General features: G+C 37.3%; 1 protein-coding gene across 3 annotated transcripts in view; it reads left to right on the top strand.

The window, feature by feature from the left end:
* ASXL3 (ASXL transcriptional regulator 3) overlaps positions 1-26,397 on the top strand; it is a 168,769-nt gene that overhangs the window by 92,630 nt on the left and 49,742 nt on the right. For 2 of the 3 annotated variants that reach the window (XM_070627554.1, XM_070627552.1), the window contains exon 8: positions 9,943-10,106. In XM_070627554.1, coding sequence (XP_070483655.1) covers positions 9,943-10,106 — 164 coding nt within the window. Of the gene's footprint in view, positions 1-9,942; positions 10,107-22,860; positions 22,934-26,397 lie in introns of all 3 variants that reach the window. The other variant, XM_070627553.1, reaches the window with a different exon arrangement.

The raw sequence follows: 26,397 nt of genomic DNA on the forward strand, positions 1-26,397 counted from the left end.
ATATTGAATGAAGCAGAGGCTAAAGATAGATTTAAATGATATGTGTATTTAAGTAATTATCTGCCAGGTCATGATTCTATCTAATATGCAATGTTTTGTTCCTGCAAGTGGGTTTCACTTTATTGGAATATACTGTATTGGGGAAAAAATGCAACTTTTATAAATTGTTCATTGAACAGGAGAGTACATTTTCATTGGGGTCTGCTGCAGTAAAACCGCTCTGCCTGCCTTTTCATCTGTGCTGCTTGAAATTATGCAGTAGTGCTTGTCTGAAAAATAGTGTAGAATTGCTGAGAAGTGTGGGAGACACAGTCCATGGGTCTTGCAAGTCAGCACCAGGTTTTCCTCTGAAGATTTCCTTCTTCATAACTTTTCATCAGGAACTCAACAGCAGCATTCAGGGAAGAAGGGATATGAGAGTTAAAAAGACAAAAATGAACCTATCTTAGGCTGCACATTCTAATTCTCGACCTAATCAGCCTTGTTGGATGTCTAGACCTAAGGGCTTCATTTCTTTCTCTTAGTTATTTCATCTCTGAGTAAGGATAATGATAATGACCTGGATCAGTGTAACATTTTCTAAAATGGCTGGTAGAAACTACAAGTTTATTGACCTGAACTTTATTACTGGTTCTGCACTTACTTTCTTGACAATTTAGGGTAATTCTTATTTGCAGAGTTTATCTGTTTGTAAAATTCAAGCAAGATTTTAACCCATTTATTTATTTTTTTAGTAAAGATTTATTGATTACTATTTACCAGGCATCTTGCTAAATCCTGGGAACAGAATTTCAATAAAAATCTTTGAAGAGGATTTATATATCCTTAGATAAGAGATCTTTGGGAAAGCAGAATTTATTTTTGTTTTAAATTCTTTGAACGTAGTATAATTACCTTTTTTGCATTATTTCCAAGGCTAAATAATTTATAGTTATTGTCTAGCCCAGAATGTAAGACTGTGTTTGTGTATAATCATACTTACATATACACTGACGTATATTTTCTAGTCTTTTGAGTATTTTAAAGTAAATACTTTAATATAAGTGGCTTCTGAAATAGAAAACTATAATGGGAGAGTGATATGTAAAGAATGTACTAAAAAAAACCCAACCTTCCACCCAAAATACCATGGTATGATATCCTAAGTAATTTAAAAGTCAGTGACCTTCAGTTAAAAATGGTCTGCTACCAGCTTCAGTAAAGTCAATGCCGTATCATCATTTAACAAAATTCAAGGCACAGGGCCCTCCCCGTTTATGTACATAGCTTGCTTCAGGACTGGAAGTTGACACAAGCATGTGCTCTGTTACCAGGATCTTCTCTGGTGCTCAGGTCTTCAGCCAGGATCTCTTGTTCTGATTGTTGTTACCTAGAAGTCCTGCATGCCGCTAAACATCTTACAGCTTAAAAATTGTATAGTAAGAGTGGTTCAGCCAACTTTTTAGCAAAGTAAAAAGGTGATAAAGGAGACCACCATGTTCTTTTTAACTTGCTTTCTTTTAGACTACAAAATAGTAGAAATAATGAAGCTACTTATTGAAGGAATGGAGAAGTGAAATCATATTCACTGCCCATATTTAATGCGACGGTCTAAGCATTTTGACAAGTTATCTCATTTAGTCCTCACTTCAGTTATGTACAGTAGAATGATTTCCATTTTGCAGTTGAAGAAACTGAGGCCCAGAGGGTTAAGGAGGTTCCCTATAAATGATGCAGCTAAGATACAAGTTAAGGCATAGCTAGCTCCAAGGTCTAAACCATTGACCTTGGATATGGTCTGAATGTCAAATCATCTTGCCCATGCTGTAGACCTGTAGGCACCACTGAGGAGCAGCACACCACTCTATGATGTGATAAGTCAGCCATAGGTGTTAAAATGCAGGTACCCTAGTTGCACGTAGAAGGAGAGCTAGCAACTGTAAGATTTCTTGGCTGATCCTGTAAAATCAGATGGAGGAAGAAGGTGGGATTTAAAATAAATCAGTTAAGGTAAAAATCTGTCAAAAATAAACCAAAGGTGATTACTGGGAAGGAACTATGACTGACTGACCTAGCAGGCAGCTGAGTGGAATGGCTTATTTTGTACAAAGGAAGTCACTGGTACTTAGTAAGTCTCCAATATCTGCCCAGCTATAAAATGAAAAGTGAAAAATGTAAAATGAAAGAAAAAGCCTTAAATGTGACCATCTCCAGACAGTAACCCCTGTCTCTTTTAGAAAGTAATGTTTTTGATATTCTCTGACCTTAGGAATCTTACAGAGTAAAAGATTGTTTATGCTGTGAAGCATTTTAGAATCAGGATGGTATTTAGTATTCCGTAAGGCATATTTATGTACATTTTGCTCTCCCCTCTTTGCCAGTATGTTGTTAATTCCTTGGAAATAGTGACCTTCTGTCCATCTTTGTAGTCCTTACTGCACCCATTACATCCATCCTGTTTTGTAAGTGCTGGATAAGTTTTGTATTAATTATTTATAAGTAACTGAATGGGCTAATAAGTTTGTCTGGATAAATGAGGCATCCTGTAGGTAACACAGCTACGTATATACCCTTGATTAAAAACCATCATGTGCTTCTGGGGAAGCTCATTCTTTGTTGAACTAATGTATGGCTGCAGAAACATTGCAAAGATGATGCCATCCAACATCCCATAGCCAGCCAGCCAGAGAGAGCTGGTTTTCCCTCATCTGTTTCTCCCACCAGAGTCGGGCATCTAATTCATAGTTTCTGAAATGTGGTTTTAACCTTCTCTACGTAGAGGTAACTGTATGTAAGTCCTAACCTGTTGAAACCATTGTGGATTAAAACAAATGCTATAAGTTTGTTCTAACTTAAATTGGTAATTCTAAAACTAAATCCAGTCAAAATCAGACTGTTGGGTGTAAGTCTAAATTTTCATCCTCGTTGTGAGATTTTCCTAACGATGTAAAATAATTCTGATTGTGCCCTGAGTGCTTCCTTTTGGTCTGTGGCAGTTAGTTAATTTGTCACATTGCAGGATATTCACCCTATTCAAGGTATAGGTTTCACCTGGGTCTTGGAATTTCATGTCTGTAGCCCAGGGCACAATGGACCCCAGACTTCCCTGAGGACTCTGCAGTACGGGACCCACTGCAGACCTCCTTGGTTCCCTTCATGTGCTCAGCTTCCCTGGGGAGGGTTAGGAGCATACAGTAAAAAAACTATTGAGCTTGCGCCGGCCCAGTGGCGCAGCGGTTAAGTTCACACATTCCGCTTCTCGGTGGCCTGAGGTTAGCCGGTTCGGATCCCGGGTGCGGACATGGCACTGCTTGGCACACCATGCTGTGGTAGGTGCCCCATGTATAAAGTAGAGGAAGATGGGCACGGATGTTAGCTCAGGGCCAGGCTTCCTCAGCAAAAAAGAGGAGGACTGGCAGCAGATGTTAGCTCAGGGCTGATCTTCCTCAAAAAAAAAACTATTGAGCTATGACATCCCTCAGTCATTCTAGTTTTGATGGTGATCTTGAAATTCCTGTGAGAAATAGATCAGTCAGCATAGGAACCCATTAATTCTGACAGAGTTGTTTTGTTTTGTTTGTTCTTAGCCAGGGTTATATATGAAAATTATGGCACTGTTTATCTGAGTAGCTCTGATTCAATAGATGTTGTCACATGGGGTGAGTGAGTGCAGGTGAAAAAAATGGTGGATCTAAAGAGTATTTCTCTGATGAAGTTATAGTAAAAAACAAACCAGCAAAACCTTGTTGGTCCCGCACCTACTTCTAAATCGTGCATGGTGGAAAACCTTATTCTGATATGCATAAAAATGAATATTAACAATATCCACAAAGGCTCTTTTATATCATAAGTCTCAAAAATTATTGTAACAGTTAATATTAGACTACCAAAGAATCAGGCAGTAGAAACTGCATCTGGTGAGATGAAAGGTAGGTGACAGCTGAAAATGGGTTTGAGGTCTATGTTTTTCTTATCTAATCAGTAGTTTTAATATCCTCTCTCCTTGTCTTAGCAAAAGGTGAAACTCATTTAAAACCTCCCTGTGGGGAGTTTTCTGAGATAACCCTGGTGTATTATCATTTCACCATCTTCAGGGTACTTAGAGGATGGATTGTGACCATATAAAAAATTGCTTAACGATATTCTTTCTTACTACTTGTTTTGTATTAATTTCTCACATCTGTCCCTAACTAAAATGTAAGTTCCTTGAGTTAGGGGTCATTGACCAAACCCAGTTTTTAATTATGCTTCTTCCTACCCAGTCACACAGTAGGAGTTTAAAAAGTGCTCCCTAAACACGTAAGCTTCTAATGGATGTGTCTGAGGGGTTTTTAATAAATGTCCTCGCTAAGCCCAACTTCTGGGATTCATTCCAATATATTTTATTTGGTTTAATCTTTTTGTTATGAAGAATTACAACTTTGCTGGTTTCGTAAAATGTTACATACTTTTAAAGTAAATTAATGCAGAAAAATAAAAATAGAATTTGACTAATACCCTAAATCCTATCATCCAAAATAATTTTCCCAATGTTTTATAAACATTGTTTGACATCTCTTAATGTGTATCCATAGGCAGAGATTATCTTAGAAAAAACTGTATTATACCATTTTAATTAAGGGTACTAAACTTAATTAATTTCAGGCTGAATAATAAAAAAGAACAGAAGTAAAACCAAAAAACAAAATTGCTAAACATTGCCACAAGATATATTCATATCTAAAACTTCTCTCCCAAGATATTAAAATTAAATTGAAACTGAAATAAAAGTGGTTATCTTTTTAACTACTCATTCAACTTCAGACAATATATTATAAAGGTTGGGGAAATAATTATACTTCTGGTCTCTCCTTCCTCCATGTTTTTATTATTTATATTATTTTTTAAACAGGTTGATAACATTTATATTCTGTTTTGTAACTAGAATCCCCATAGTTCTTTAACCCTGGTACTATATTTTAATGGGTTCCATGCTCCCCAAAGGACTTTTTACACAGTTTCTTCTTTTGTTAGGGCTACGTGGATTCATGTTATAGAGGATTAGATTTTGTCCTCTGATAAATTTTCTGTCCTTAGACTTTACTCTTTGAAAGCCTGCTATTCTTTCCTGAGCTCTTTCAGAATCATTCCTCTCTAATTTCTTTGAGACGAGGAAGAAGTCTCATTTTGATCTCTTTCTGTTTTTCTTTGGGCAGTCCCTCTTGTAGCAAAAGGCGCTGGTCTGCCTCTTGCTCCACAGGGTGTGCTCTTTCCCTCTGTGTGTGCTCATTTTATGCATAAATCCTGTGTGAGTTCCCTTCTGGGAAACCGGAGTCTTTAAGCCAGTAGACTACCCACTGATCAGCACGTGCGCCAGAGTCTGCAGCCTTTCCTCAGATTGGTGGTCTTCCAACTCCCTTTGGTCAGAATAATAGGGAATTTCCCTGACCCTGATTGGACGTGATTGCCCATGATTTTTATCATGAGGTCAGCCTAGCATCTTCTTGTATAGCGTAGACTCTCTCTGTGTCAATTTGGCAATTGTTACTTCTCTTTCCTCCTCTCGATCTTAACTTCTTTACACTCTCTAGTGTCCAGGAATTAGACCCTACAATGACTACCTCTTTCTCTTCCTCCTGATACTGTTAGGGAGATGAGGTACCAGCTGTAACAAGATAAGACAATCAGATATAATTGGATTGTTCTTAAGCCAATTAAGAGTAAGTGTGAAAGGATAATTAAAGTGGAATTAAATATCTTGTGTGGCAACAAATTGAGCAATAAGTTCATCTGTTGTGTCTTTGTTCCAAAACTATAAAACATGTTTTGCTTAGTTGGACATCTTTGAAATAGCTCTTCTTTTGACTTTGTCATAAAAGACTATGTACCTCTCCGAATCTTCTTTTTTCTATGATATTCTTAAAGATTTTGAACTATACCAAATAGTAATCAACAGGATAAATCCTACTTCTCATGTTGCCCGTAACATGTTTCAAAATTTTATAATTTTCTCATTTCCCCAATACTCCCTCCTAGAGTCATTCTTGGTAAATGACCTCACCTCCATCGTATTGAGAATATTAGGCCGTAAATAAGAATAAAGCAAATTTCTTACCTACGTTTTTCAACATTTCTGTCTCTAGGTTTTGCCTTTGCTTCCTCTGCTGAGAAAAGAAACTCCTTTCTAATTCTCTTCTTGTGGCCTATTTTTTTTTTTATTGTGAAATACTTCAAACATACAGAAAAATACAGATGCTAATAAAGCAGACATCTATATACACATCACCTTGACTCAACAAATGTTAGGAGCTTGTCAGATTTACTTTAGATTTAAAATGATAGATACAACTTTTATACTTTTTTGTGTTTATAAGTGAGATTGGCTGATAAATTTTCTCTTATATTGTCCTTGTTTGTCCTTATTTTGGAATAAAGTTTATATTAACTTCATAAATTGTATTGAAGAGCTTTCTTTCTTTACTTATTCACTGGAATACGTATAAAGTGAAGTGGTGGGAGAGTTCTGTGATATGTTAGTAAAATTCATCTTTAGAGCTATTTTATACTATCTGCTTTGTGTGTATATGGGGCAGGGGGCTGCATATTCATTTTTTTGAAGCTTTGACAAATTTACTCAGATTTTCTGTTTCTAAGTTAAATTTGAAAATTTATAAACTTAAAATAGTTTATCTGTTTTCAAAGATACTGGCTAAAGTCATAGTATTATGTTATGCTTTTCAAAATCTACTTACAATTATATCTGCTTTTCAAATCTATCTTATATCTCAAATTATATGCCTACCTTTCATTCCTATTCATGTTTATTCGTGTCATCTCTCACTAGACTTAGACCTATTTTATTAGCGTAATAAAAAGAAAAAACTTTTTTTTTGTTGCTGGTGATCTTCAATTGTTCTCCGTTTCTGTTTCATAAAGTCCACTCTTATTCTTACAATATTTCCTTCATTCTTTCTCAAGTTTCTGTTCTGTGGTTCATTTATAAAAACTTCTTGATTTGTACACTTAATCCTTGAATTTTCAATATTTTTCCGCTCTCTAATGTGACAATTTATGTTTCAAACCAATTGAGCTGCATTTTACAAATTTTGGCGTTGTCATTTAGAATCCAAATATTTTGCAATTTCCGTTATAAATCTTTTTTTCTTTAACTTATGAAGTACTTAGAAGTGTGCTTTTGAATGTCCAAGTATATAGTGGGTGTAGGAGAATTGGAGAGTTGCTATGTCTGTTTTATAGATACCTAATTTTATTTCTTTGTGGAGAGATATTTATACTATTCTTCAGTAATTGTTGAGCCTCAGTGGTCAGTTTTTTTTTTTTTCTTACTCTTTCTTGAGTACGGTCAAAAAATTGCTTTTTCTGCAGGGCTGAGACCAGTGCCCTATTTTAAATTCATTAGTTCAATTCAAGATTGATTATTGAGTTGTTAATGTCATCTGTGTTCTTAAGACACGTTTTTTGTCTGATATCTCAGTTTCTGGTGAAGTATGTTAAAACTTCCCATTAACATTGTATAATGCCAATTTTTCTTTTTTATTCCCTCAGTTTTAAATTTTGAGTACTATGCTGTTTAAATAGATGCAGGCATAAGGCATTATATTTTCCCAGTGAATTATTCCGTTTACACTTAAGGAATGATCTTCATCATCCCCAGTAAGGTTTTTTACCTTCTCTTATCTGATGTTAATATTGTAGTATTGCTTTTTGTTGTTTTGAATGTTTACCTAGTATCTTTTTGGCTTATCGGCTCATTTTCATCCATTCCATGGGATTTTTATTTTAAGTATATCTCTTGTAAGGAGCATATAATTGGATCGTGTTACTTTTAAATCTAATATTAAAATCCATTTATATTTATTTTGATTGTGTTGCACTAAATTTAAAATTTTTTTTTCTCCTTTTGTGCCTTCCATTTGATTGACTGAGTTTTCCTTCCATGTATTTATTTGGAAGTTAGAAGTCTTTTTCATTTCTTCCAATGGCTACCTATAGAGTTTTAACAAAGTAAAGAAGTAATCTGTATTGCTCTTGTTCCCAAATGCCAGAATTTAATGGTGCTGTCATTTCAGTTACACCTTCCCATCTTGCATGCAATTATTGTCTACTATTTTATTTCCACGTTATTTTAACTCTCATTAGTTATTTGTCCTATTTTTCACTGTTCGTGCTTATTTTGAGTTAGTCATATCTGTTAGCCTTTTGGCTTACCATTGCTACTGCAGCCCACTCCTTCCTTTTTGGATTTAATGTCTTTATTTGTTAAGAACATCCACTAGTGGTTATTTCAGTAAGATTCTCTAAGGGATGGAGTTTCCCTTTTGGATACTGAAATGTTCTTGTATCACTACTATCTTGAGAGACTTTGTTATTAATGAAATTCCAGATTGACACTTCTTGTTTCTTGGACCTTTGAAGATATTCCACTGTCATCTGTTGTTTATTGACAATAAGCTTTCTTTGTTGTCATCCTTTTGGAGGTAATCTATTTTTGTTCAAAATTGTTTTAAGATGTTATTTTTATTTTTGATGTTTTGCGATTTCAGCACATCGAATGGTGGAATGGGTATTTATCTTTCTTGAGATTTCATGTATTGCTTTATCTGAGGACTCTTGCCATTTTTTTCAGTTCTAAAAATTTCAGCCATTAGCTCTTTAAATATTGCCTCTCTGTCGTCTGCTGTTTTTTCTTTCTGAGATTCCCATAAGTGTGCATTCTGACTGCTTCTTCCATTCTCTGTATTTCTTCTCTATTCTGTTTTTTGACTGATCTTTTTTATGCTGCATTCTAGTTTTATCAACTATTTTAATTTTTCAATAATTCTTTTCTCTGCTATGTCCATTGAATATTTAAAAATGTTTTTTAAAAACTAACTTTTCATTTTTAGAAGTTCCATCTGGTTCTCTTTCAAATTTGCTTATTTTTTTAACCATAGTGTCCTGTTTTTATCATATTGGTTTTTATTTCTTCTTTTGTCCCTAATTATTTAAAACAAGGGCCAGAGAGTAAATGCTGTAGGCTTTGCAGGTCATACGATTTCTGTCACAACTAGGCAGACCAAGACAATATCTAAACAATTGGGCATGACTGTGTTCCAGTAAAACTTTATTTACCAAAACAGGTATTGGACTGGATATAGCTCATGGGCCATAATTTATTGACCCTTGATTTAAAGCATAGTCTGTTAAAATCACAATGAAGTGGTCCTCTTAACTCAAGTAACTGAGAGTGGTAACTATCCTGGTTGATGCATCAGCTGACTGTCCCTTATGGTGGATCAGTCTTTTGTGTGTCATAATTTGAGTTGTGAAATCTAAATACAGCCTTCTGGTGGAGGTCAGAGTGCTTCGAGGATTATCCTTCAAAGCATATTGGTATTTCAGACCTCACAGCTAATGTTTTTATAAAGGATTACTTTTCAAAGTATTACCCTCAAAATACCTTGAATAGGAATCTTCTGAAATAATCCAGCGATTATTGCTCTTCCTGACACATGGGGAGCACACAGCTATCAGCTCCCAGTGCTATCATCATCTCTCTCAAAATTAACAGCACTGTTGTTATTGTTATCATTGATCCTAGGTCTTAGAGAATCTACAAAAACTGTAGTTGTTACCATTTATGCTCCCAAAGTTTTTGAAACTTCTGATTAATTGGAAGATCAGAATTAAAATACTTCTCTTTTAGACCTACTGCTACTGGGAGTTAAAAATATAGATAGTATTGAGTGAAGAATACATTATGAAAATAAAGACAACTAACAAGACAGAAACACAAGGAAGCTTTGCAGATTTCCTTCTAAAATATCATTTTTAAAAGTGATAGAATTAAAAATGTTATTGAGTAATAGAATTAAAAATGTTATTGAGTATCTATCAGTGTTCAGTATATACTTATGTATGTGTGCACCTGCATGTTTTTCCCAATCTATAGTAAATTTATGCTTCTCGCTTGTTCAATCACAGGACACTTGAAATGGACCAAAGCTGAGGACATTGATATAGAAACCCCAGGATCTATTCTTGTCAACACTAACTTGAGGGCATTAATAAATAAACATACGTTTGCTTCCTTACCTCAGCATTTCCAACAATACCTCCTGCTTTTGCTCCCAGAAGTGGATAGGCAGGTAAGTAGAAGTTTTAGACATGTAGTATTAGTCAATAGTTATATTATTAAGAGACAGGTCTGTTATTGAAGATGACTAATACATGCATGGACCATTTTGTAATAACATGTTATGTAATTTACATACTTATTGCTAGCATTGGTGTATTTGTTTAATCTACCAAAACAGAACTATTTTTTATTATCAGTAGTGAGCCAATTCACATTTTAAAATACAGCACATTGCCTTGGAGTGAAAACGACAGACCTCCCCACATTGGAAAGGGAAAACAAAGAAATCAAACATTCCATTATCAAATAAATCTTTGAAGTAGCTGCTCCTTTACCCCGAGGGAATATTGAAGTGCAGCAATAAAAAGCCAGGGTTTCTAAGAAATTATGTAAATGTTTTTATTCTCAACTCTTTCCAAAAAGCATTTAAAATTTATGTTTGCAGTTGCCTTCTGAGAGTCTATCATCCTGAATATGATTGCCTATAAATAATCACCTTTTATCTTTTTTTTAGTGTAACTAGAAATGCTTTAAATGTATTTTTGAAAAGCTTCTAAAATAAGGAAATACAAATATAGACCTATAATAGCAGGCATCAATCATCTTCTCAAGCTGTTTCCTTAGGAAAGAAAAGGAAAAAAAAAGATTTCATCACATAAACTTTTATTAGATTTCACAAAAAATATTAAATGGTGACTAGGAAACATTTCCTTGTGATTCTCATTTCAATAAATTTTCACACTGTATATAGTTTCCAGTTGATGGACATAATGCATGTGTGTTTATGAATTTGCATCTTAAAATGATAGATACATCTATAAATTGAAATGGGCAAAATTGGTTCAATATTTCCATATTACTTTGAATAAATTTTCTTAGCTTTTTATTTGATTCTGTTTTCTACTAACACCCATCTCTTTTCATACATACTTAAAATTTGATGTGCTACAGTTTTCTTCCATTCTGATGTATCTCTTTGGTGGAGATTATTGTTTGAGTTTAGAAAAATATTATTTTGGGTGCAATTTTGTTGATTTGGAGTTTGTCTTCATCCCACAAAAATTTGTTTAATATTTACTATGAATATGATATGTTTTAGGTGCTTTGGAATAATGAAAAACAGTAAGTGCCTATTATATGTTTATTGAATCAATGATTAAATATGCTCTAGTTGGATACATAAGCCGTATTTGTGAATAATCAAAATATGAGACAGAAACGGGTAAGCTTAGTGGGGGAAAAGCACAAAGTATATTGAGCTTTCATATGCAGAGGGGAAAAATCAGAGACACATTTAAGATCCTTGAATTGGGCGCTTGAGATATAGGCAGAATCTGAATAAAATAGATGGAAATGTACCAAGTGCAAGGTTTGAAAATACAAAATCAAAACTAATTTTGTGGGAGTCTGGATAATAGGAAGAACAGTGCAAATGAATCTGGAAAGATAAATTAGAAGTCAATTTTGGAATATTTCTTGACTATGAGACTAAAGAGTCTGAACAGTGTTCTTCCTGTGTTTGCAGTGCAAAAGCCATGGAGGGCCTTTGAGCAGAGCTAGAATATAATAAGATTGTTGCTTTTTAAGAAAATTATTCTGGCAGTACTGAAAGGGAATGTTAGAGATGGAAAGCATGAAAGTGGAAAGAGTTGTTAGAAAGCAATTTTAGTTGTTCCAAAAAGGCAAAATGAGGACTTGAATTTGGAGAATAATGTTGAAGTTAAAGAGGAGAAGGATAGTGCAATCATCACCATCACCACCACCACCACCATCACCGTCATTATCATCATCATCATCATCATCATCCAGTGGTAGCAATTTTACATTTTGTCAGATAACACTTGAAGCATGGTATAGGAAGAAGCCACTGATGATTCTTGGGTTTCAAGTTTGTATAACTGAGAATTGAGTTCAGGCATTAGGAAAAACTTTATTTTGGGGGGCAAGGGAAAGTGATTTATTAGCTACACAACTATTTCCTCCACTTCAGCATATATGTGGTTTATCTATTTACAATTCTGTCTCCTGCTCTTGGAATAAGTTTTGGCATATATATTTTATTCAGCCTGTAACAGTTTCTGTTACTGAGTTTTTTCTAGTCACTGTGAGAAATATGAATAAGGCACAATTCCTGTCCTCAAATATTCATCAAATTAGTCCTCAAAAATTTAGTCCATTGGGAAATTATTTCTTCAAGAAATATTTACTGAGCATGTATTATGTGCTACATACACTTTTCTAAATACAGAGGATACAAGAATGATTCTTGTGGAGAAATAACAGAAGAGAAAGACAACCTCATGCTGAAATACAATACTCTTTGCTCATTACTGGGAAAGAAGTCTAATAACTAGACGACGTCCACACCAAATTTAGTATAAGACCAGGCAGAGTAACATAAATGTCAAATAGAAGTATAAAGTCCTCTAAAGATGCAGAGGAGTAAGAACTTTAATCTGAAAATAGTATTGGAGAAGATTTTATGGTAGCAGACATACTTTAGTTGAAGCTTGAAGAACTGATAGGTGTTTTGTAAGTAGAGCCAAGGGAAAGTGAATTGCACAGAGGAAGAGCATGTCATTTACAAAGACTTGATGCTTGTGTGTTCCAGAAGATTCAGTAGTACAGTATAACTGGACCATCTTGCAGGGAAAAGACATGAGATACTGTGCTGAAGGGTAGTATGGTCTACAACCTTGATGACCTGGCTGTAGACTAAACTCTTTGAACACTTTCTGAAACCAGCTGGTACCATCAGAGAGGTTTTCACATGAGAAATGGCATGCATAGAATAATTTAAACAGTTGTTTTAGTGCCTAGACATAGGTGAGGGAAAGAAGGATAAATACAAAGGATAAATACAATTCAGTCTCTGTTTTCTCTTAGGAGTCAGTAGCCGTGGGAATGATGGATTGGACAGCAGAAAGATGAGACCCTGTGAGACTGGGTTAGAGACAATTGCAGTAGTTGAGATATGAGATGAGGGTCTGATCTTGGACATTGGCCTTGGAAATGAAAAGAAGGCACTGAATTCCAGGCATATTTTTCAACCCAGATGAGTAGGAATAAATGACAGATTGCCTGTGGGATGGGGTTGTAAAAGGTCTAGAAGGCAACTGGAGATCTTATCTAGGGTGACTTGGGAGGACAGAAAGGCTCTGTGAGCCTATCAGCATTTGCTACCAAGAAATTTAGAGCTCTCTCTGTCTCTGCCCTGCTGGAGGTGAGCTCAACCCTCTCTCCTAGCAGAAAGGGACAGGCGACTTGATGCAACAAGCTACCCAAACTGCTGCTGTTTCAGCCCAGCTTATAAATATCCAAATGTGGATGTATACCACCAATTTCTGGGCCAGAATGACTAGAAAAGGCATGGCCCATGCCCCAGCCCTGGAACATGAACCTGGAATATGGAAATGTGATTCTGATTATATAGATTTATTTGAGCCACTGGAAGGTACTATAATTATGTGACATACCTAAGAATTTTACTTGTATGAAAGCTTGTCTTAACCTATTTTTACTAAATCTGAAATTCCCACCTTTCTCATTTCCTTTCTTTGACTACCCTGTTTCTGCCTGATTTCTCCCCTGAAGCAGCCCTACAGGGCCTCCTACTCTGGGCCATAATAAGATGAGCTTCATTCCATTATTACATCTTTAAAATATGGGAAGCTGGTTTCCCATTTACCTTGCTAGTGCCAACTGTCATTAAGCCAGCCTGTCTGGTATTTTGTTTTTCTGTATTTGTACTTTTCTTTCTTTTTTAGAGGTCTGTTTATCTTAGATTAGATTTTTTTTACATACTCCTCGTTGTTTTATAACATTGTCACATCTAGTTTTATATTTAATTTTACTCTCCACCATTATATTTCAAGTAACAGAAAATCAAACTCAAACTGACTTAAACATAAAGGGGATTTATTGGCTCAGGTAATTAGAAAATAGAGGTTAGAATGGACTTCTGGTTGTTGGTCCTGGAATTCAGTTATTATCAAGGACTCATTTAATTATTATTTTAAATAAATTAATTTAAAAGCTCTTCTCTTTTGTTGTTGGCACTATCCTAACCTAAACCTCTTTGTGATAGGATGGCTGCCTGAATCAAAACATGGGTGCTTGCCTCTTGGCTCACATTCATGGGGAAAATACTTCTGTCCCTGTATTTCAAAGAAAAGACCTGTGATTCACGCTAATGGTACTACTTAGATCACATGACTGATACTGAGCCTCTTAATTACCAGTTTGTATGCACAGTAAGCCAATCACTGAGACACCTACACTGGAGATGGAGAAAGATTTATTCCAGTTGGCCAAAATGAAAAGGTGGGAGGATAGGTTCTCTCAAATCTGCCTTAACAAAAGAAGAAATTGGAGTCTTTGTAGAGCTAAGGGGCTTGTGAGGAGGAGTTTTGGAGAAACAAAGGGAAGTCCTTTTCTTTCAATCCAGATAAGCCCTTGGACAACCAGTCATCTGGGTGCAGTAGCTGGGGGCGGGTTATCTGGTGGTTGTAACTTCCTTAAAGGTATTCTTTTTCTTCTGCAAAACATGCTCCTAAATCCTTGTGACCCTTGAGTCATCCCTCAAGTTAAGAAAACAGCAAATTAACGAGATTAACTTCTTTTCATCTCTGTCTGTGTTGGGAACAAGGTTGAAGGCTAACCATGTTCTTATTGAATGTTTATGGTAACCCTCAGTAGTCAGCTTCATGACCACTTCTTAAACAATGACTCTAGCTGAGTAAATGGAATATGCACATTGGTTTAAGGCAACCAGGCCTACTTTTGAACCTTAGAGTACTCACCATCTCCTGAAGCAAAATGGTACGCTGTGGTAGAGGTCAGGGATCCTTTAGAATTCTGTTTTTGGGGGAATTCTGTTAGAGATGCGTTGGGATATGGGGAGGGAGAGATGCTTGGTAGGCAATTAATAGTACCTACTGTAGTGGGGTAGATACTGAGTTTGGTTTTAATGTGTTGGGTTGAGATGCTTCTACTACATGAAGTGTCCAGAAATGATTGTATTTTCGGGTTTTGAAACTGGAGAAGATGGAGTTAGTGATAAAATCTACCTAGATTATTATGTCAACTGTGGGATTTGATGAGACTGCGGGTATCATAGTCATCCTAGAGGAACACAGATATTTGTAAGAGAATATGATAAGAAAGAATATGGGAAGGAGCCAGGGAATAGATAGAAAATAGCAAATCCAGGAGGGATTATCAATGTGGAGATTATGCACAGGCAATAGTATCAAATGGACATTAGGAGGTCATTGGGGAGCCAGTAGGATGTCTTTCCTTTGTTCCTCTAGATCCTGCCTTCAGCCTCCTTAACTCTGCTTTGCTCCCATGAGGCTAACCCATATATGGACTCCTGCATCAGGAGGAGCTATGCTTTCTGTCTTCTTTTTCTTTTTTTTAATGTTGAAATAATCATAAACTTTCTGAGAATTTGAAGATACACTGGAGAGTAAGTTTCAAGGCTAATTATCCATTCACTTCCCTCCCGCCCCAAATATATTGTGACTTTAAGGTTTTTTCTACAAACAAGGACATTCTCTTACATAATCACAATGCAACCAGTCAAGATCAGGAAATTAACAGTGATCACTATTACCATGTGAGTCTTAGGCTCTATTCAAGTTTAGCCACTTATCTCAATAATGTCACTTTTAGCAACAAGATCGAGTACAGACTTTGTCATTGCATTTAGTTGTCATATCTCTTTAGTCTCCTTTCTTCTGTAATAATTCTTCAGTCTTCCCTTGACTTTCATGATTTTGACACTTTTGAAGATTGTAAGCCAGTTTGAGTTCATGTGATGTTTCCTTGTGATTAGATTCAGATTCTGTGCCTTTGGGAAAGATAAGATAAATGATGCTCTATTCTCCCTGCACCTATTAGTTGGCACACAATTTTGATTTGTTCCAGTAGTGATATTGTTTTCTTGATCTTTTGATTAAAATGTATCTGCCAAGCTTCTCCAGTGTAAAGTTACTTCTTCCCTCTTTATAATTAAATAGTATTTTCTGAAGAGATTCTTTTAAACTGGGTAAATATCCTCTTCCTCTTCAGACTCTCAATTTATTAATTTATTTATATCTGTATGGTTTCATTGTTTTCTGTTTTTTTCTACAGGTTATTGTGCTCAAATTGTCCCACATTTGGTCACCGGGAGCCTGTTCAAGCTGGCTCCTGGGTCTTCTGACATGTCTCCATCACTCTTTGAGCACTTCATTACTTTGAAGCACATCAAACTGTTCCAATCTCATCTTAACTTTCCATGCCCCAGCCCTGGAATATGAACCCTTTCTCCAAGGAGCCATGGTTCCCTTTAGTGGAGGCTGGTGTTTAGAAATCAAGATCTCACAAAACGTGTGCTCTTTGCTATTGGGGTGTTGCTGCTCCCAGTTCTAGGTCAGAGTTAGAAAATATATGTTTGTATATGTGTGAATGTGTACATACATACGCACGTGTGTATGCATGTATGTTTGTGGCAACACCTCCTTACTTCTGTGTCTTGGAGACAAGGAACATCCTATAGAAGAAAGAGCATGAGCCTATTCACAATACATAAACATAGCACAATTTATATCTACATGTATTTCTATATGTATCTCTATATCTCGTCAATCATGAATTCACACTAATGCCTCCAATCCTAATCTAAGACTCTGTGGTTCATTGTAGTTTTATCCCTTTCCATAGCTGTCTAAGACTGACAGTAAGAAACCCAGTTTCTGTTACCCATAATATATCTAAATATTTGATTAATCCCCTTATAGATCACCAATCTTCCATCTTGGCCACCATACCTCTCCCATGTGGATGGTCTCCTTACTGCACTCAGGCTCTGACTCTCCATGGTAGGCCACCTACCCACCCATCCGGCTTGGGCACCTGGCACCTTCCCCTTTGTGCTTGACCTCTGACACTGTACATCAGGCCAATCCTCTGTGCAGGTACCCTTCTCACCATCCTCTGTCTCTGCAACCCCTCTCCAGGACTCCCCTCCATATGGATACCTACCTCATCCACTAGGCTCTGTGCTCCTACCCTGGGCCATCATGGGCCCCTCTGCTCCTTCTCTAACACAGGGGCCTATATTGCTTTAAGCTTCTGGCCTGAATTATTCAAGAGGGAGAGGAGAAGGCCCTCTGGATTCTAAGTAGGTTTAGCTGTTGGGGAGCCCCAACAGGCTTGAGTGAGATTGAGCCCCTCACCTTCCCTGTGTGGTCAGCATGGACTGCATCCATTGACCAGCTCCTATCAGAAGGTCCTCTCTCTGTCCAAATTATGATAAGCACCTTCTCCCCTTACCCTTCAGGTGAAATACTACCCCCCATTATTAGCCCTTTTTACTGCACTGTCTTCTATGGTTTTGCTGCACCTTGATCACACTTTTATAAGTAGTTACTTTAATCTACTCTCTTCGAATGAAGCTAACTTGAATGAGCCATCTGTGCCTGCCGGGACTCCTGACTGACACACCTTTTGAGGAAATAGAATAATGTGGAAATAAACAATTATAGAATTATATGGCTGTAAGCAAATTCTAGTGGTTTTGGGAAGGAATAGGATATATAGTTCATGCATTCATTCAACCAATGTTTATTTAACACCTATCATGTGCCAGACAAGCACTGATGATACAGACATTAAGAAGTCACAGTTCCTATCCTGAGAGAAGTGATGGTTCTAGAGGAGAGAGAGAGATATAAAAGCCTAGAGTTACAGAACTGTGTCAGTGGTGGTATACGTGTTGTGCTACGGGAACAAAGAGGAGATAATTGTATTCTGTCTGTGGGAGTTAGAATAGGCTCCAAAGAGAAGGTGTCATTTGAACTGGATCTGGAAGGATGGAGGAAGTTTACCAGGTTAAGAAGTGTGGTGGACATTCCTACTAGAGAAAACAATATGTGTCAATAATAATATCTATTACTTACAATGCTAAGTCTCCTACATAGATTATCACTACATAGATTATCCTACATAGATTATCACTAAGCCTTACAATAACTCTCCTGAGTCCACATTATTAACTCCACTTTATGTGGAAACTGAGGGTCAGGGAGAAAAAATGATTTATCTGACTTCTTCTGAATAAAAACATGGGAGCCAGAATTTGAACACAGATTCGTCTGACTCCAAGTTCATGCTCTCTCCCCTAAATGATGTTCCTTGCCCCCAAGACACAGGCAGGGAAGTATGCGATGTCTATCAACACATAACTTGAGATGCCTGGCATAGAGGGTGAGTAAGTTGAGGCTAGGAAGGTAAAACAGAGCAGGCCTTTAACAAAGGCCTCATGTGTCAGTAAGCAATGTAGGACATGCCAAGATTTTACATTTGGAGCATAAAGTTATTAGATTTATAGTTTAGCAAAGAGTTTCATTGGAGGAGCGAAGCATGCAGAGGGAGATCCCCACCTTCCACCTTGCTGTGGGTTAGCAAACTGCCTTCCTTCCTGTCGCTCAAACCTAAGCTTTCTGTTCTATCGTAGCCTCTGTGCTTGCTAACAGCTCTGCTAAGAATGCTTTCCCAGCATCTTTTGGCAAGGCCACCTCATTCTCATCCACCCAGTGAGTCTCAACGTCATCCTTACAAAGGCTTTTCTTGTCTCCCCTCCCATCTAACATACCCTCGTTAGTTGTTTCCTGTCTTATTTTTCTGTTTATTTTCTTCTCTGCTCTTATTATAGTCTATAATTAACTTGCTTATGTGTCTGTTCACTTGTCTTTTCTCATGAGAATAAAAGCTCCAGGACAGTAGCTTTGTTTCTTATATTCTCTGTGCCTGGCATGTGGTAAAGTCTCAGTAAATATTTTCTGAATGGATGAATGAGTGAGTGAATGAATGAATAGAGGCTGGGAAACTACCTATAAGGCTAGTTTAACATGTCTGATAAACATAAGAACTTTAGTGAAAGCCGTTATAGGATGAAAAAGAAAGACCTAATTTATGAGACATTGAATTAATTTGTTAAGGCTGCCATAACAAAATACCACAGACTATAAGTGGCTTAAAAACAGAAATGTAGGGACTGGCCCAGTGGCAGATGGCACAGCGGTTAAGGTCTTGCACTCCACTTTCCAGCCCAGGGTTCACTCATTCCTCGTGCAGGCTTACATACTGCTTGTGGAGCCATGCTGTGGTAGGAGGAAGATGGCCAATGATGTTAGCTCAGGGCCAGTCTTCCTCAGCAAAAAGAGGATTGTCAGTGGATGTTAGCTTAGGGCTAATCTTCCTCAAAAAGAAAAAATGTATTTTCTCACACTTCTAGAGGCTTCAAGTCCAGGATCAAGGTGCTGACATGCTTGGATTCTCCTAAAGCCTCTATCCTTGGCCTCCAGAACGCCGTCTTCTCATTTGTCCTCACATGGCCTTTTGTCTGTGTGGCTGCATCCCTGCCGTCCCTTCCTCTTTTTGTAAAACACCAGTCAGATTGGATTAGGGCCTAGCCATTGTGACCTCATTTATGCTCACTTACCTCATTAAAGGCCCCGTCTCTGAATACAGTCACATTGGGGGTTAGGGCTTCAACATAGGAATTTTAGGGGGGCAAAATTCAGTTCCATGCAGACATTTTAGAAATTAAATCATCAAGACTTGGTAATTGCATTTGGAGCGGAGGGAGGAATTGAATACACTTTTCAGGCAGTGTTTATTATGCATTTGAAAATAGCAAAGGATTGGTACATTTTTAAGCTAAGGTAGACTTAAACATGTTTTTGTTCTAAAAATTGAGGCAGTTGACGGGAAAAATTGAAGACAGCAGAGAGATGATTTGATTTATTGACCAAAGTTTTAGAATAGATGGGAAGGGTTGGGGACTATAGTGAAGAAGCTGGTTTAGAAAAATTGTGTTGATTTTTGATATCAGAGAGAAGAGAAGCAGGAAAAAGGAGTGAAGAAATAACTGAATGTGAAGAGTGCAGTGGAAAGTGAGGGTGATGGTATATTTGTCTGTTCGGAAACTAGAGGGTTAGAGGTTTCAGGAGAGTAAAAAGGCTTTGGAAAGCCACTTGGTGGATTCTCCAATGGATTCATCCTGGGAACACTGTGGTTGCTGAGCAGCGTTGAGGCCCCTTTTGAGGTTAGGTGGCAGTGGACACAGTTGGTCAACTTATGTGTTTTTCACCCCAACGATGCTAAATATTTGTGCACTTAGCTTGATAATAGATGTGTCGGAGAGGCTCAAATTGAAGGAGCTGAGTGGTTTTAGGAGACTTGTGGGCAGCTTATTGGAGTGGTTGATTATGGAGTCCAGGCTGGATAGGGAGAAAAGTAAGGTCAGAAGGGCTTAAGTAAGTGGACATCTCAGGGAGAGGAAAATGTGAGTTCAAAGGAGGGAAGATATGTTATGAATGAAATGTCATAGAGCCTCAAAATAACATGCTTCAAATATGATCAGATTTTGGTAAACACATGAGTCAAAACCCACAGCATTTCGGTTCAGAGATCAAATACAAAGAAACCAAGGGGTCAGAGCAGCATTGGTCAGTGCTAGTGAACAGGTAGAATTGTAGCTAGTTCTTCATTCAGTCCCCTTGTGGGAATGTTGGCTTAATAAATTCAGTGCTTTGGGTTGTAGCCAGACATGCTTTTGTACATGGCTCTCTGCAAGATGTGCTTGGAGAATTTTTAGAACTTTCTTGATTATACATAGCAGATCCCTCCTTTCTTTAAGAATTTGTACTTTATAAACTGTCTACATAGAGCAATTTTGTGACCTTTTAAAAATATGTGGCAGCTGGTGGAATAAATGTCAACTAAAGTGGAGTCATATTTAAGTTTTTATTACACTTTCGTATTGAACATCACTGATGAATAGGTTGTTGTCATTTCTGTCATCTGTATCATTTTTAAGTGATGTTCCTCTCTGCCTCCATTTGGTGGTATTGGGGCTATCAGGGCTGTCTCTCCAGATACTTACAAGACCCTCCCCCAGCTGCTTCTAAATAAATTATGCCTATTATTTTTTTTGTCCAAATGGTAATTGCAGCATTTCAATCCATTCTTACTAATCTCCCAATTTTGTTCTGCATTCATATCTGTGTGTCTATGGTCTGTTAAATGACTGGCTGCTGAAGGATATGTACTGTGTAGGCTCTTTAAAATCCTATCTAGCTTTGTGCTCTTCAGGTTTTTTCACTCACTGGCAATAATGCACATAATTTTAACTGTGGAGAATGTCATTAAACTAAAATGGAACATTTACACAGTCCCTTTTGCAGAGAATTTTGGACTAGGAAAATGAATGTGTGTGTCAGACATTTTACAGCACATGAGAATGTGATTTATTGATTTCTGATGGCTCTGTTGGCACCAGTGTATATATTTAAAGAAGTCACGCAGGCTTTATAAATGCAAATGGGAAAGGGCTTTCCATCTTTTTCCTCCGTGGAAATAGCTCATACATTTGCAATAACTCAGGCTCCTCTTAGAGATTGCTCTACGTACTGTATATATTGATTTAAAAATTATACTGTTATTTTATTCTACAAATAGCATATATAATGAAATGTCAATTTACCTAACAGATTATAAAAATTCAGGAGCATTAAAGATATGAAAAAATGCTAGTATCTTAAGCCTTTAGGTAAAAGTAAGGGTGTACTTGAGATGTAATTATTTTAATGGAACTGACACTTTGGCTTTTTCCCTGCTTCTGAAAGCGTATCTTAAAGTACTTAGGAAATCCAATATTCCTTTAGCCTAAGTCACTTACTGCTGATAGTAAATCATCATGGCCGAAGATAACCTTGCAGACCACGCCTGGATATTTCCATTCTCACCATTTATGCTTATGGAGGGAAGTGATTTCATCTAGCTATTATTCATTTCTTTGTCAACTGGCTAGTTAGCATCAAATCCTGTTTATCAGTATCTGCTTCAATGTATGTCAAAAAATGTTTAGACTGGATTGAATTACGAATGTGCGAGTAATTGCACATAATAGGCAATCTAACAGATGGAGCTTATTTCAGTCCCAGGCATAGGTGGTTAATTGAAGAGCACAAACTCATTTAACCTGGAGAACATCCCATTTTGTGCGTTAAACCACTTTTTTCCTCCTCTATATAGTGTAGGCTACTAAGTGGCAACCTCATAGGCTGAGAGGATGTCTTTGGCTATGTATGATCAACTACTACTGGCATATTGGATTATTAAATATTTAATATTGTCATCTAATATTTACATAATTACCTTTTTGTTATATAAATTACTTAGTAATACATGTATGCATAAACTTAACTGCCAGTTTATAAAGGAGCGGAGAATAAGGAACTTTAACCTTGCTTTATCCCTCAAATGACTAGAGTGTGAGAAATGGAGTCATTCATGTAGCAGATTACACATCAGTACATCTCATTTTAATAAGGGACATTCTAATGCCAGCATCACCAAGGACCATTATGAACAGCTGTCCTGCAGTGACACACCCCTAAATTAGGCTTAAGGGTAGAAGGAAGAAAGCTGATTTCACTAATTAAATCAACTTCAGAACTCCTGGTGGTTATTAAACCCTATTCGAAAAATACAGTTGCCTGAGAAAATACTTTGATTCCATTTATAAAATTTATTGAAGATCATTATAAAGGAATAAAGGATCAATTATAAGTAGGAAGCAAACAGTATAGTAATATTTGAAGCTCTGGATTAAGGTGGCAGTATAAATATGCATATTTAATTCCCTACCCTTGTTCTAAGTTCCCTTTAAAATATACTGGCTTTTTCCCATCCTTGTATTTCCTTATCAGTCCTGGAACCTACGTGAAGAATGCTATCCAGATGCCAAAAAGTGTGAGGAATTTCTGCAGGAGATAATTGAAGGTGAGACTAGATTGAGCTAAGAGATTGCCAAAATGAGTGACTGCCTGGAAAGGGAAACTGGGATCTGACTGGAAGGGACTGTAGACTTGCCCTAGCCAAAACCAGCTCTGAGATGTCAGGGCCAGAGGCAAGGGGAGAACCTTCAGGAGGAGAAATCTCTCTACGGACTCTGCTCTCCGGGCATGTTCACTAGAATTTAGTCTCTAAATTGCAGAAGTTTACCACTGCAGAAAATATCCTTCTTGTATTCTGTGTCCAAAGGCTGCCCATTTTGCTAGCCTAGGGAGGCCTAGCCTCACTGATGTATCTTTAAATATATGGTTAATATGTTCTTTATTAAAGAAGCCATCTGTGCTCCTCACAAATGCCAGTCCTCTGCTTGGGAAGCGTCAATGAGGTAAACATGCGCTCTTTTCTCATCCCTTATCTGAACCTGAAAGATTTGTACAAAATCCAACAGTTTCTGACAGAAACCATCTCAATATCTAATACTGACCCAACACCTACCGACCTCTCTGCCTTGCGATGAAAAGACAGATCAGTAATGTGACAGAGGAAGGGTTTGGCTGTTCAAAAGGGAGACCCAGGGTTATAGTTCAGAGAACAAGACCCTCTGTGTGTTACTGAAACAGGATAAAAATGATTTTAACAATATCTATTAATAAACTGAAGGTGATTCAGGAGAATTTGGTTATTTTTACAAATGTTAATTGAAATTTTATGGTGGGCTATGCAGTGTGCTAGACATGGTGGATATTACGTTACATGAGACTTTCATGCATCCGCCTTCATGGAGCTTGGGGTCTAGCAGGAGAAACAACATGGAAGGAGTGAATGTACAGGAAGCTCCCTGGGAATATCGTTGTCAAGAAGAGGGAGACAGCTGTGAGCAGGCATATGAGTGCTCTTGACGAGGTTGTTATTTGAAAACAGTTTGATGCTTGGAATCTTAAGATATATTAGGCAGAACCAGAGCGGCGCTCGGTCTATGGCACATTCTTCCCCATCACTGAGGCACGTGTTTTTCCAGTCTGACTCGTGAGAACACACTGTGGGCACAGGGCCCTCTTATCTCTGTTCATTTCAGGTAGTTCTTCCCAGCCTGTGGTTGGTTTCCTCACGTTCATGTAGTGATAAACATTCAGCTGAAGAACTCCAGCATTTTCTCTCTGTGGTGCTCTGGTTCTCTTCTTTTGTGCTCTGATTCTCTTCCTGTGAACTATAACTGGCTTGGTTTCCCCTGACTCTCAGCTTCCGTGTCTCATTAGCCCAATAGACGGATGGTGTACACCATTTACTGAGGAAGGTAAAACTGGAAGGAGAGCATGTTTTCGGTTTTGGACGTGTTGCATCTGAGGTGCATTTGAGGAATCTATATGGAAATTTTGAATAAGAAGTTGACTATATAGGTTTGAAGGTTAAACTAGAGTTCTAAGCTGGAGTGAAAAAAATTAGCTGCCACCAACATATAGATGTTAATTAAAATCATGGATATAGATAATGTGCAGTATAGAATAGAATGAGAAGAGGGCCCAAGACTAAGACTTGAGATTTCCAAATCTTAATGACTGAATAAAAGAGATTAACCTTGTAAAGGAGACTGAAAAATAATAGCCAGTTAATGTGAGGTAGAGGAAAACCAAAAGTGTGTATCACTGAAGTCAAGAGAGTGAATATTTAAGGAGGAGGGTGTGATTTATTTAATTCATAAGTATTGAATAAGATGAGGATTGAGAGTTCAACATCAGATTTCACATATGCAGTGCATCAGTGATCTTGACAAGAACAATTTTGGAGGCATGGTGGGGAGGAAAAACTAGTTTGGAGTGGCTTCGAAAGAGGCTGGAAGGAGAGGATTTGCATAGAACTCCTTCATTTTCTGCTGCATATAGAGAGGAACAGAGAAATGGAGCAGTACATCTTAGAATTTCTTGTTGAGTACATTGAGGCCATTTTTTTCTAAAATTGTTATTATAAATGGAATTTTTTTCTGTAATATAGTTCGTGAGTTTTGTGTATATGAAAGCTATATTTTTCTTATCCATCGTACTCAATTTTTGATAGTTTTTAATGTTTTCATTTTATGCTCTTGAGTTTCCCAGGTAATCATTTCACTTAAGAATGATCATTTTGTCTCCTTCTTTCTAATTGTATACTTTTTAGTACCATTTAATTTATTTATTAAGGAAGAAAGCCAGATTGAGGTAGGATGAGGATTGAGTTAAAGAAGAAAAGAAGTAGAGAGTATATACATATCTTTCAAGAAATTTAGTTATGGGGGCCAGCCCCGTGGCCGAGTGGTTAAGTTCGCGCGATCCACTGCGGCGGCCCAGGGTTTCTCTGGTTCGGATCCTGGGCACGGATGGACATGGCACCGCTCGTTGGGCCATGTTGAGGTGGCATCCCACATACTACAACTAGAAGGACCCACAACGATAATATACAATTATATCCTGGGGGGATTTGGGAAGAAAAAGCGGAAATAAAAAAAAAGATTGGCAACCGTTGTTAGCTCAGGTGCCAATCTTTAAAAAAGAAAAAAAAAAGAAATTTAGTTATGAAGTGGAATAGTCATAAGGATAACTGGAGCAGCATAATTTAGGGAGAAAGATGGGATTTTGTTTGTTTGATTTATTTTTTCACGTAGGAGAGGATTTAGTATGTTTAGTGATCAAAAGGATAGAAGTCCCAGAAGGAGCAGTTAAATAATCAAGATAAAATGGAAATTGATTGCTTACTATTATGATCCCTTAAAGGACAGGGGTGGAGAAGGTAGTGATCAAAGTGCTGGTGGAGAGATTTTCTTTAGAAGGAAGGCAGAGCCACCATTTCCAGAAAAACAAAGGGAAGAAGAAAGTGGGTGAAGAAGATGGATGTTAAGTTTGGTAGTGGAAAGTCCAGGGACTTCCTGTCTGATCCCCACAGCTTCTTTTCTCCCCTAGAAAAGAAGTCAAAATCATGGACAGATAGCGATGGGCAGGATGAGAATAAGAAGGAAGGTAAAAAGCTTGAGGAGAATGGAGTTTGAAATAGTCATTGAAGAGCGACAAAGGAGTTCACTGAAAGAAGCACAGTTGTCTGGCTAGAAAGTGATAAGGGACCCAGAGTTGACTTAATTATTAAGCTTGTCTGCTTAAAGGAGTGATGTTTTTCCAAAAGTACTAGCTGTGGAATCAGAAGGTCTACTGTGGATTGGGCTTTTGTCATATGGGTATATCTAAATGATGAGAAGGGCGAGAATCTTAACATGGCAGACCAGAAAATCTAAACTTGGAAAGAGGGGGAATGACGCAAGAAGAGTGACAGTTGGCTGGGTGAGAGTAAAGGGATGAGTGGACAGCGGGTCCTAATGAGTTCATGAATGATCATAGTAGGAGTATATGGACGAGCAGGCTGGAAGGAGGGAGGTGGGTCAGCATAATGTATATGTGATTAAATGTTACAGCGATAAAGAGGTTTAGGAG

Source organism: Equus przewalskii, chromosome 7, assembly GCF_037783145.1.
Source record: "Equus przewalskii isolate Varuska chromosome 7, EquPr2, whole genome shotgun sequence".
Taxonomy (NCBI): Eukaryota; Metazoa; Chordata; class Mammalia; order Perissodactyla; family Equidae; genus Equus; species Equus przewalskii.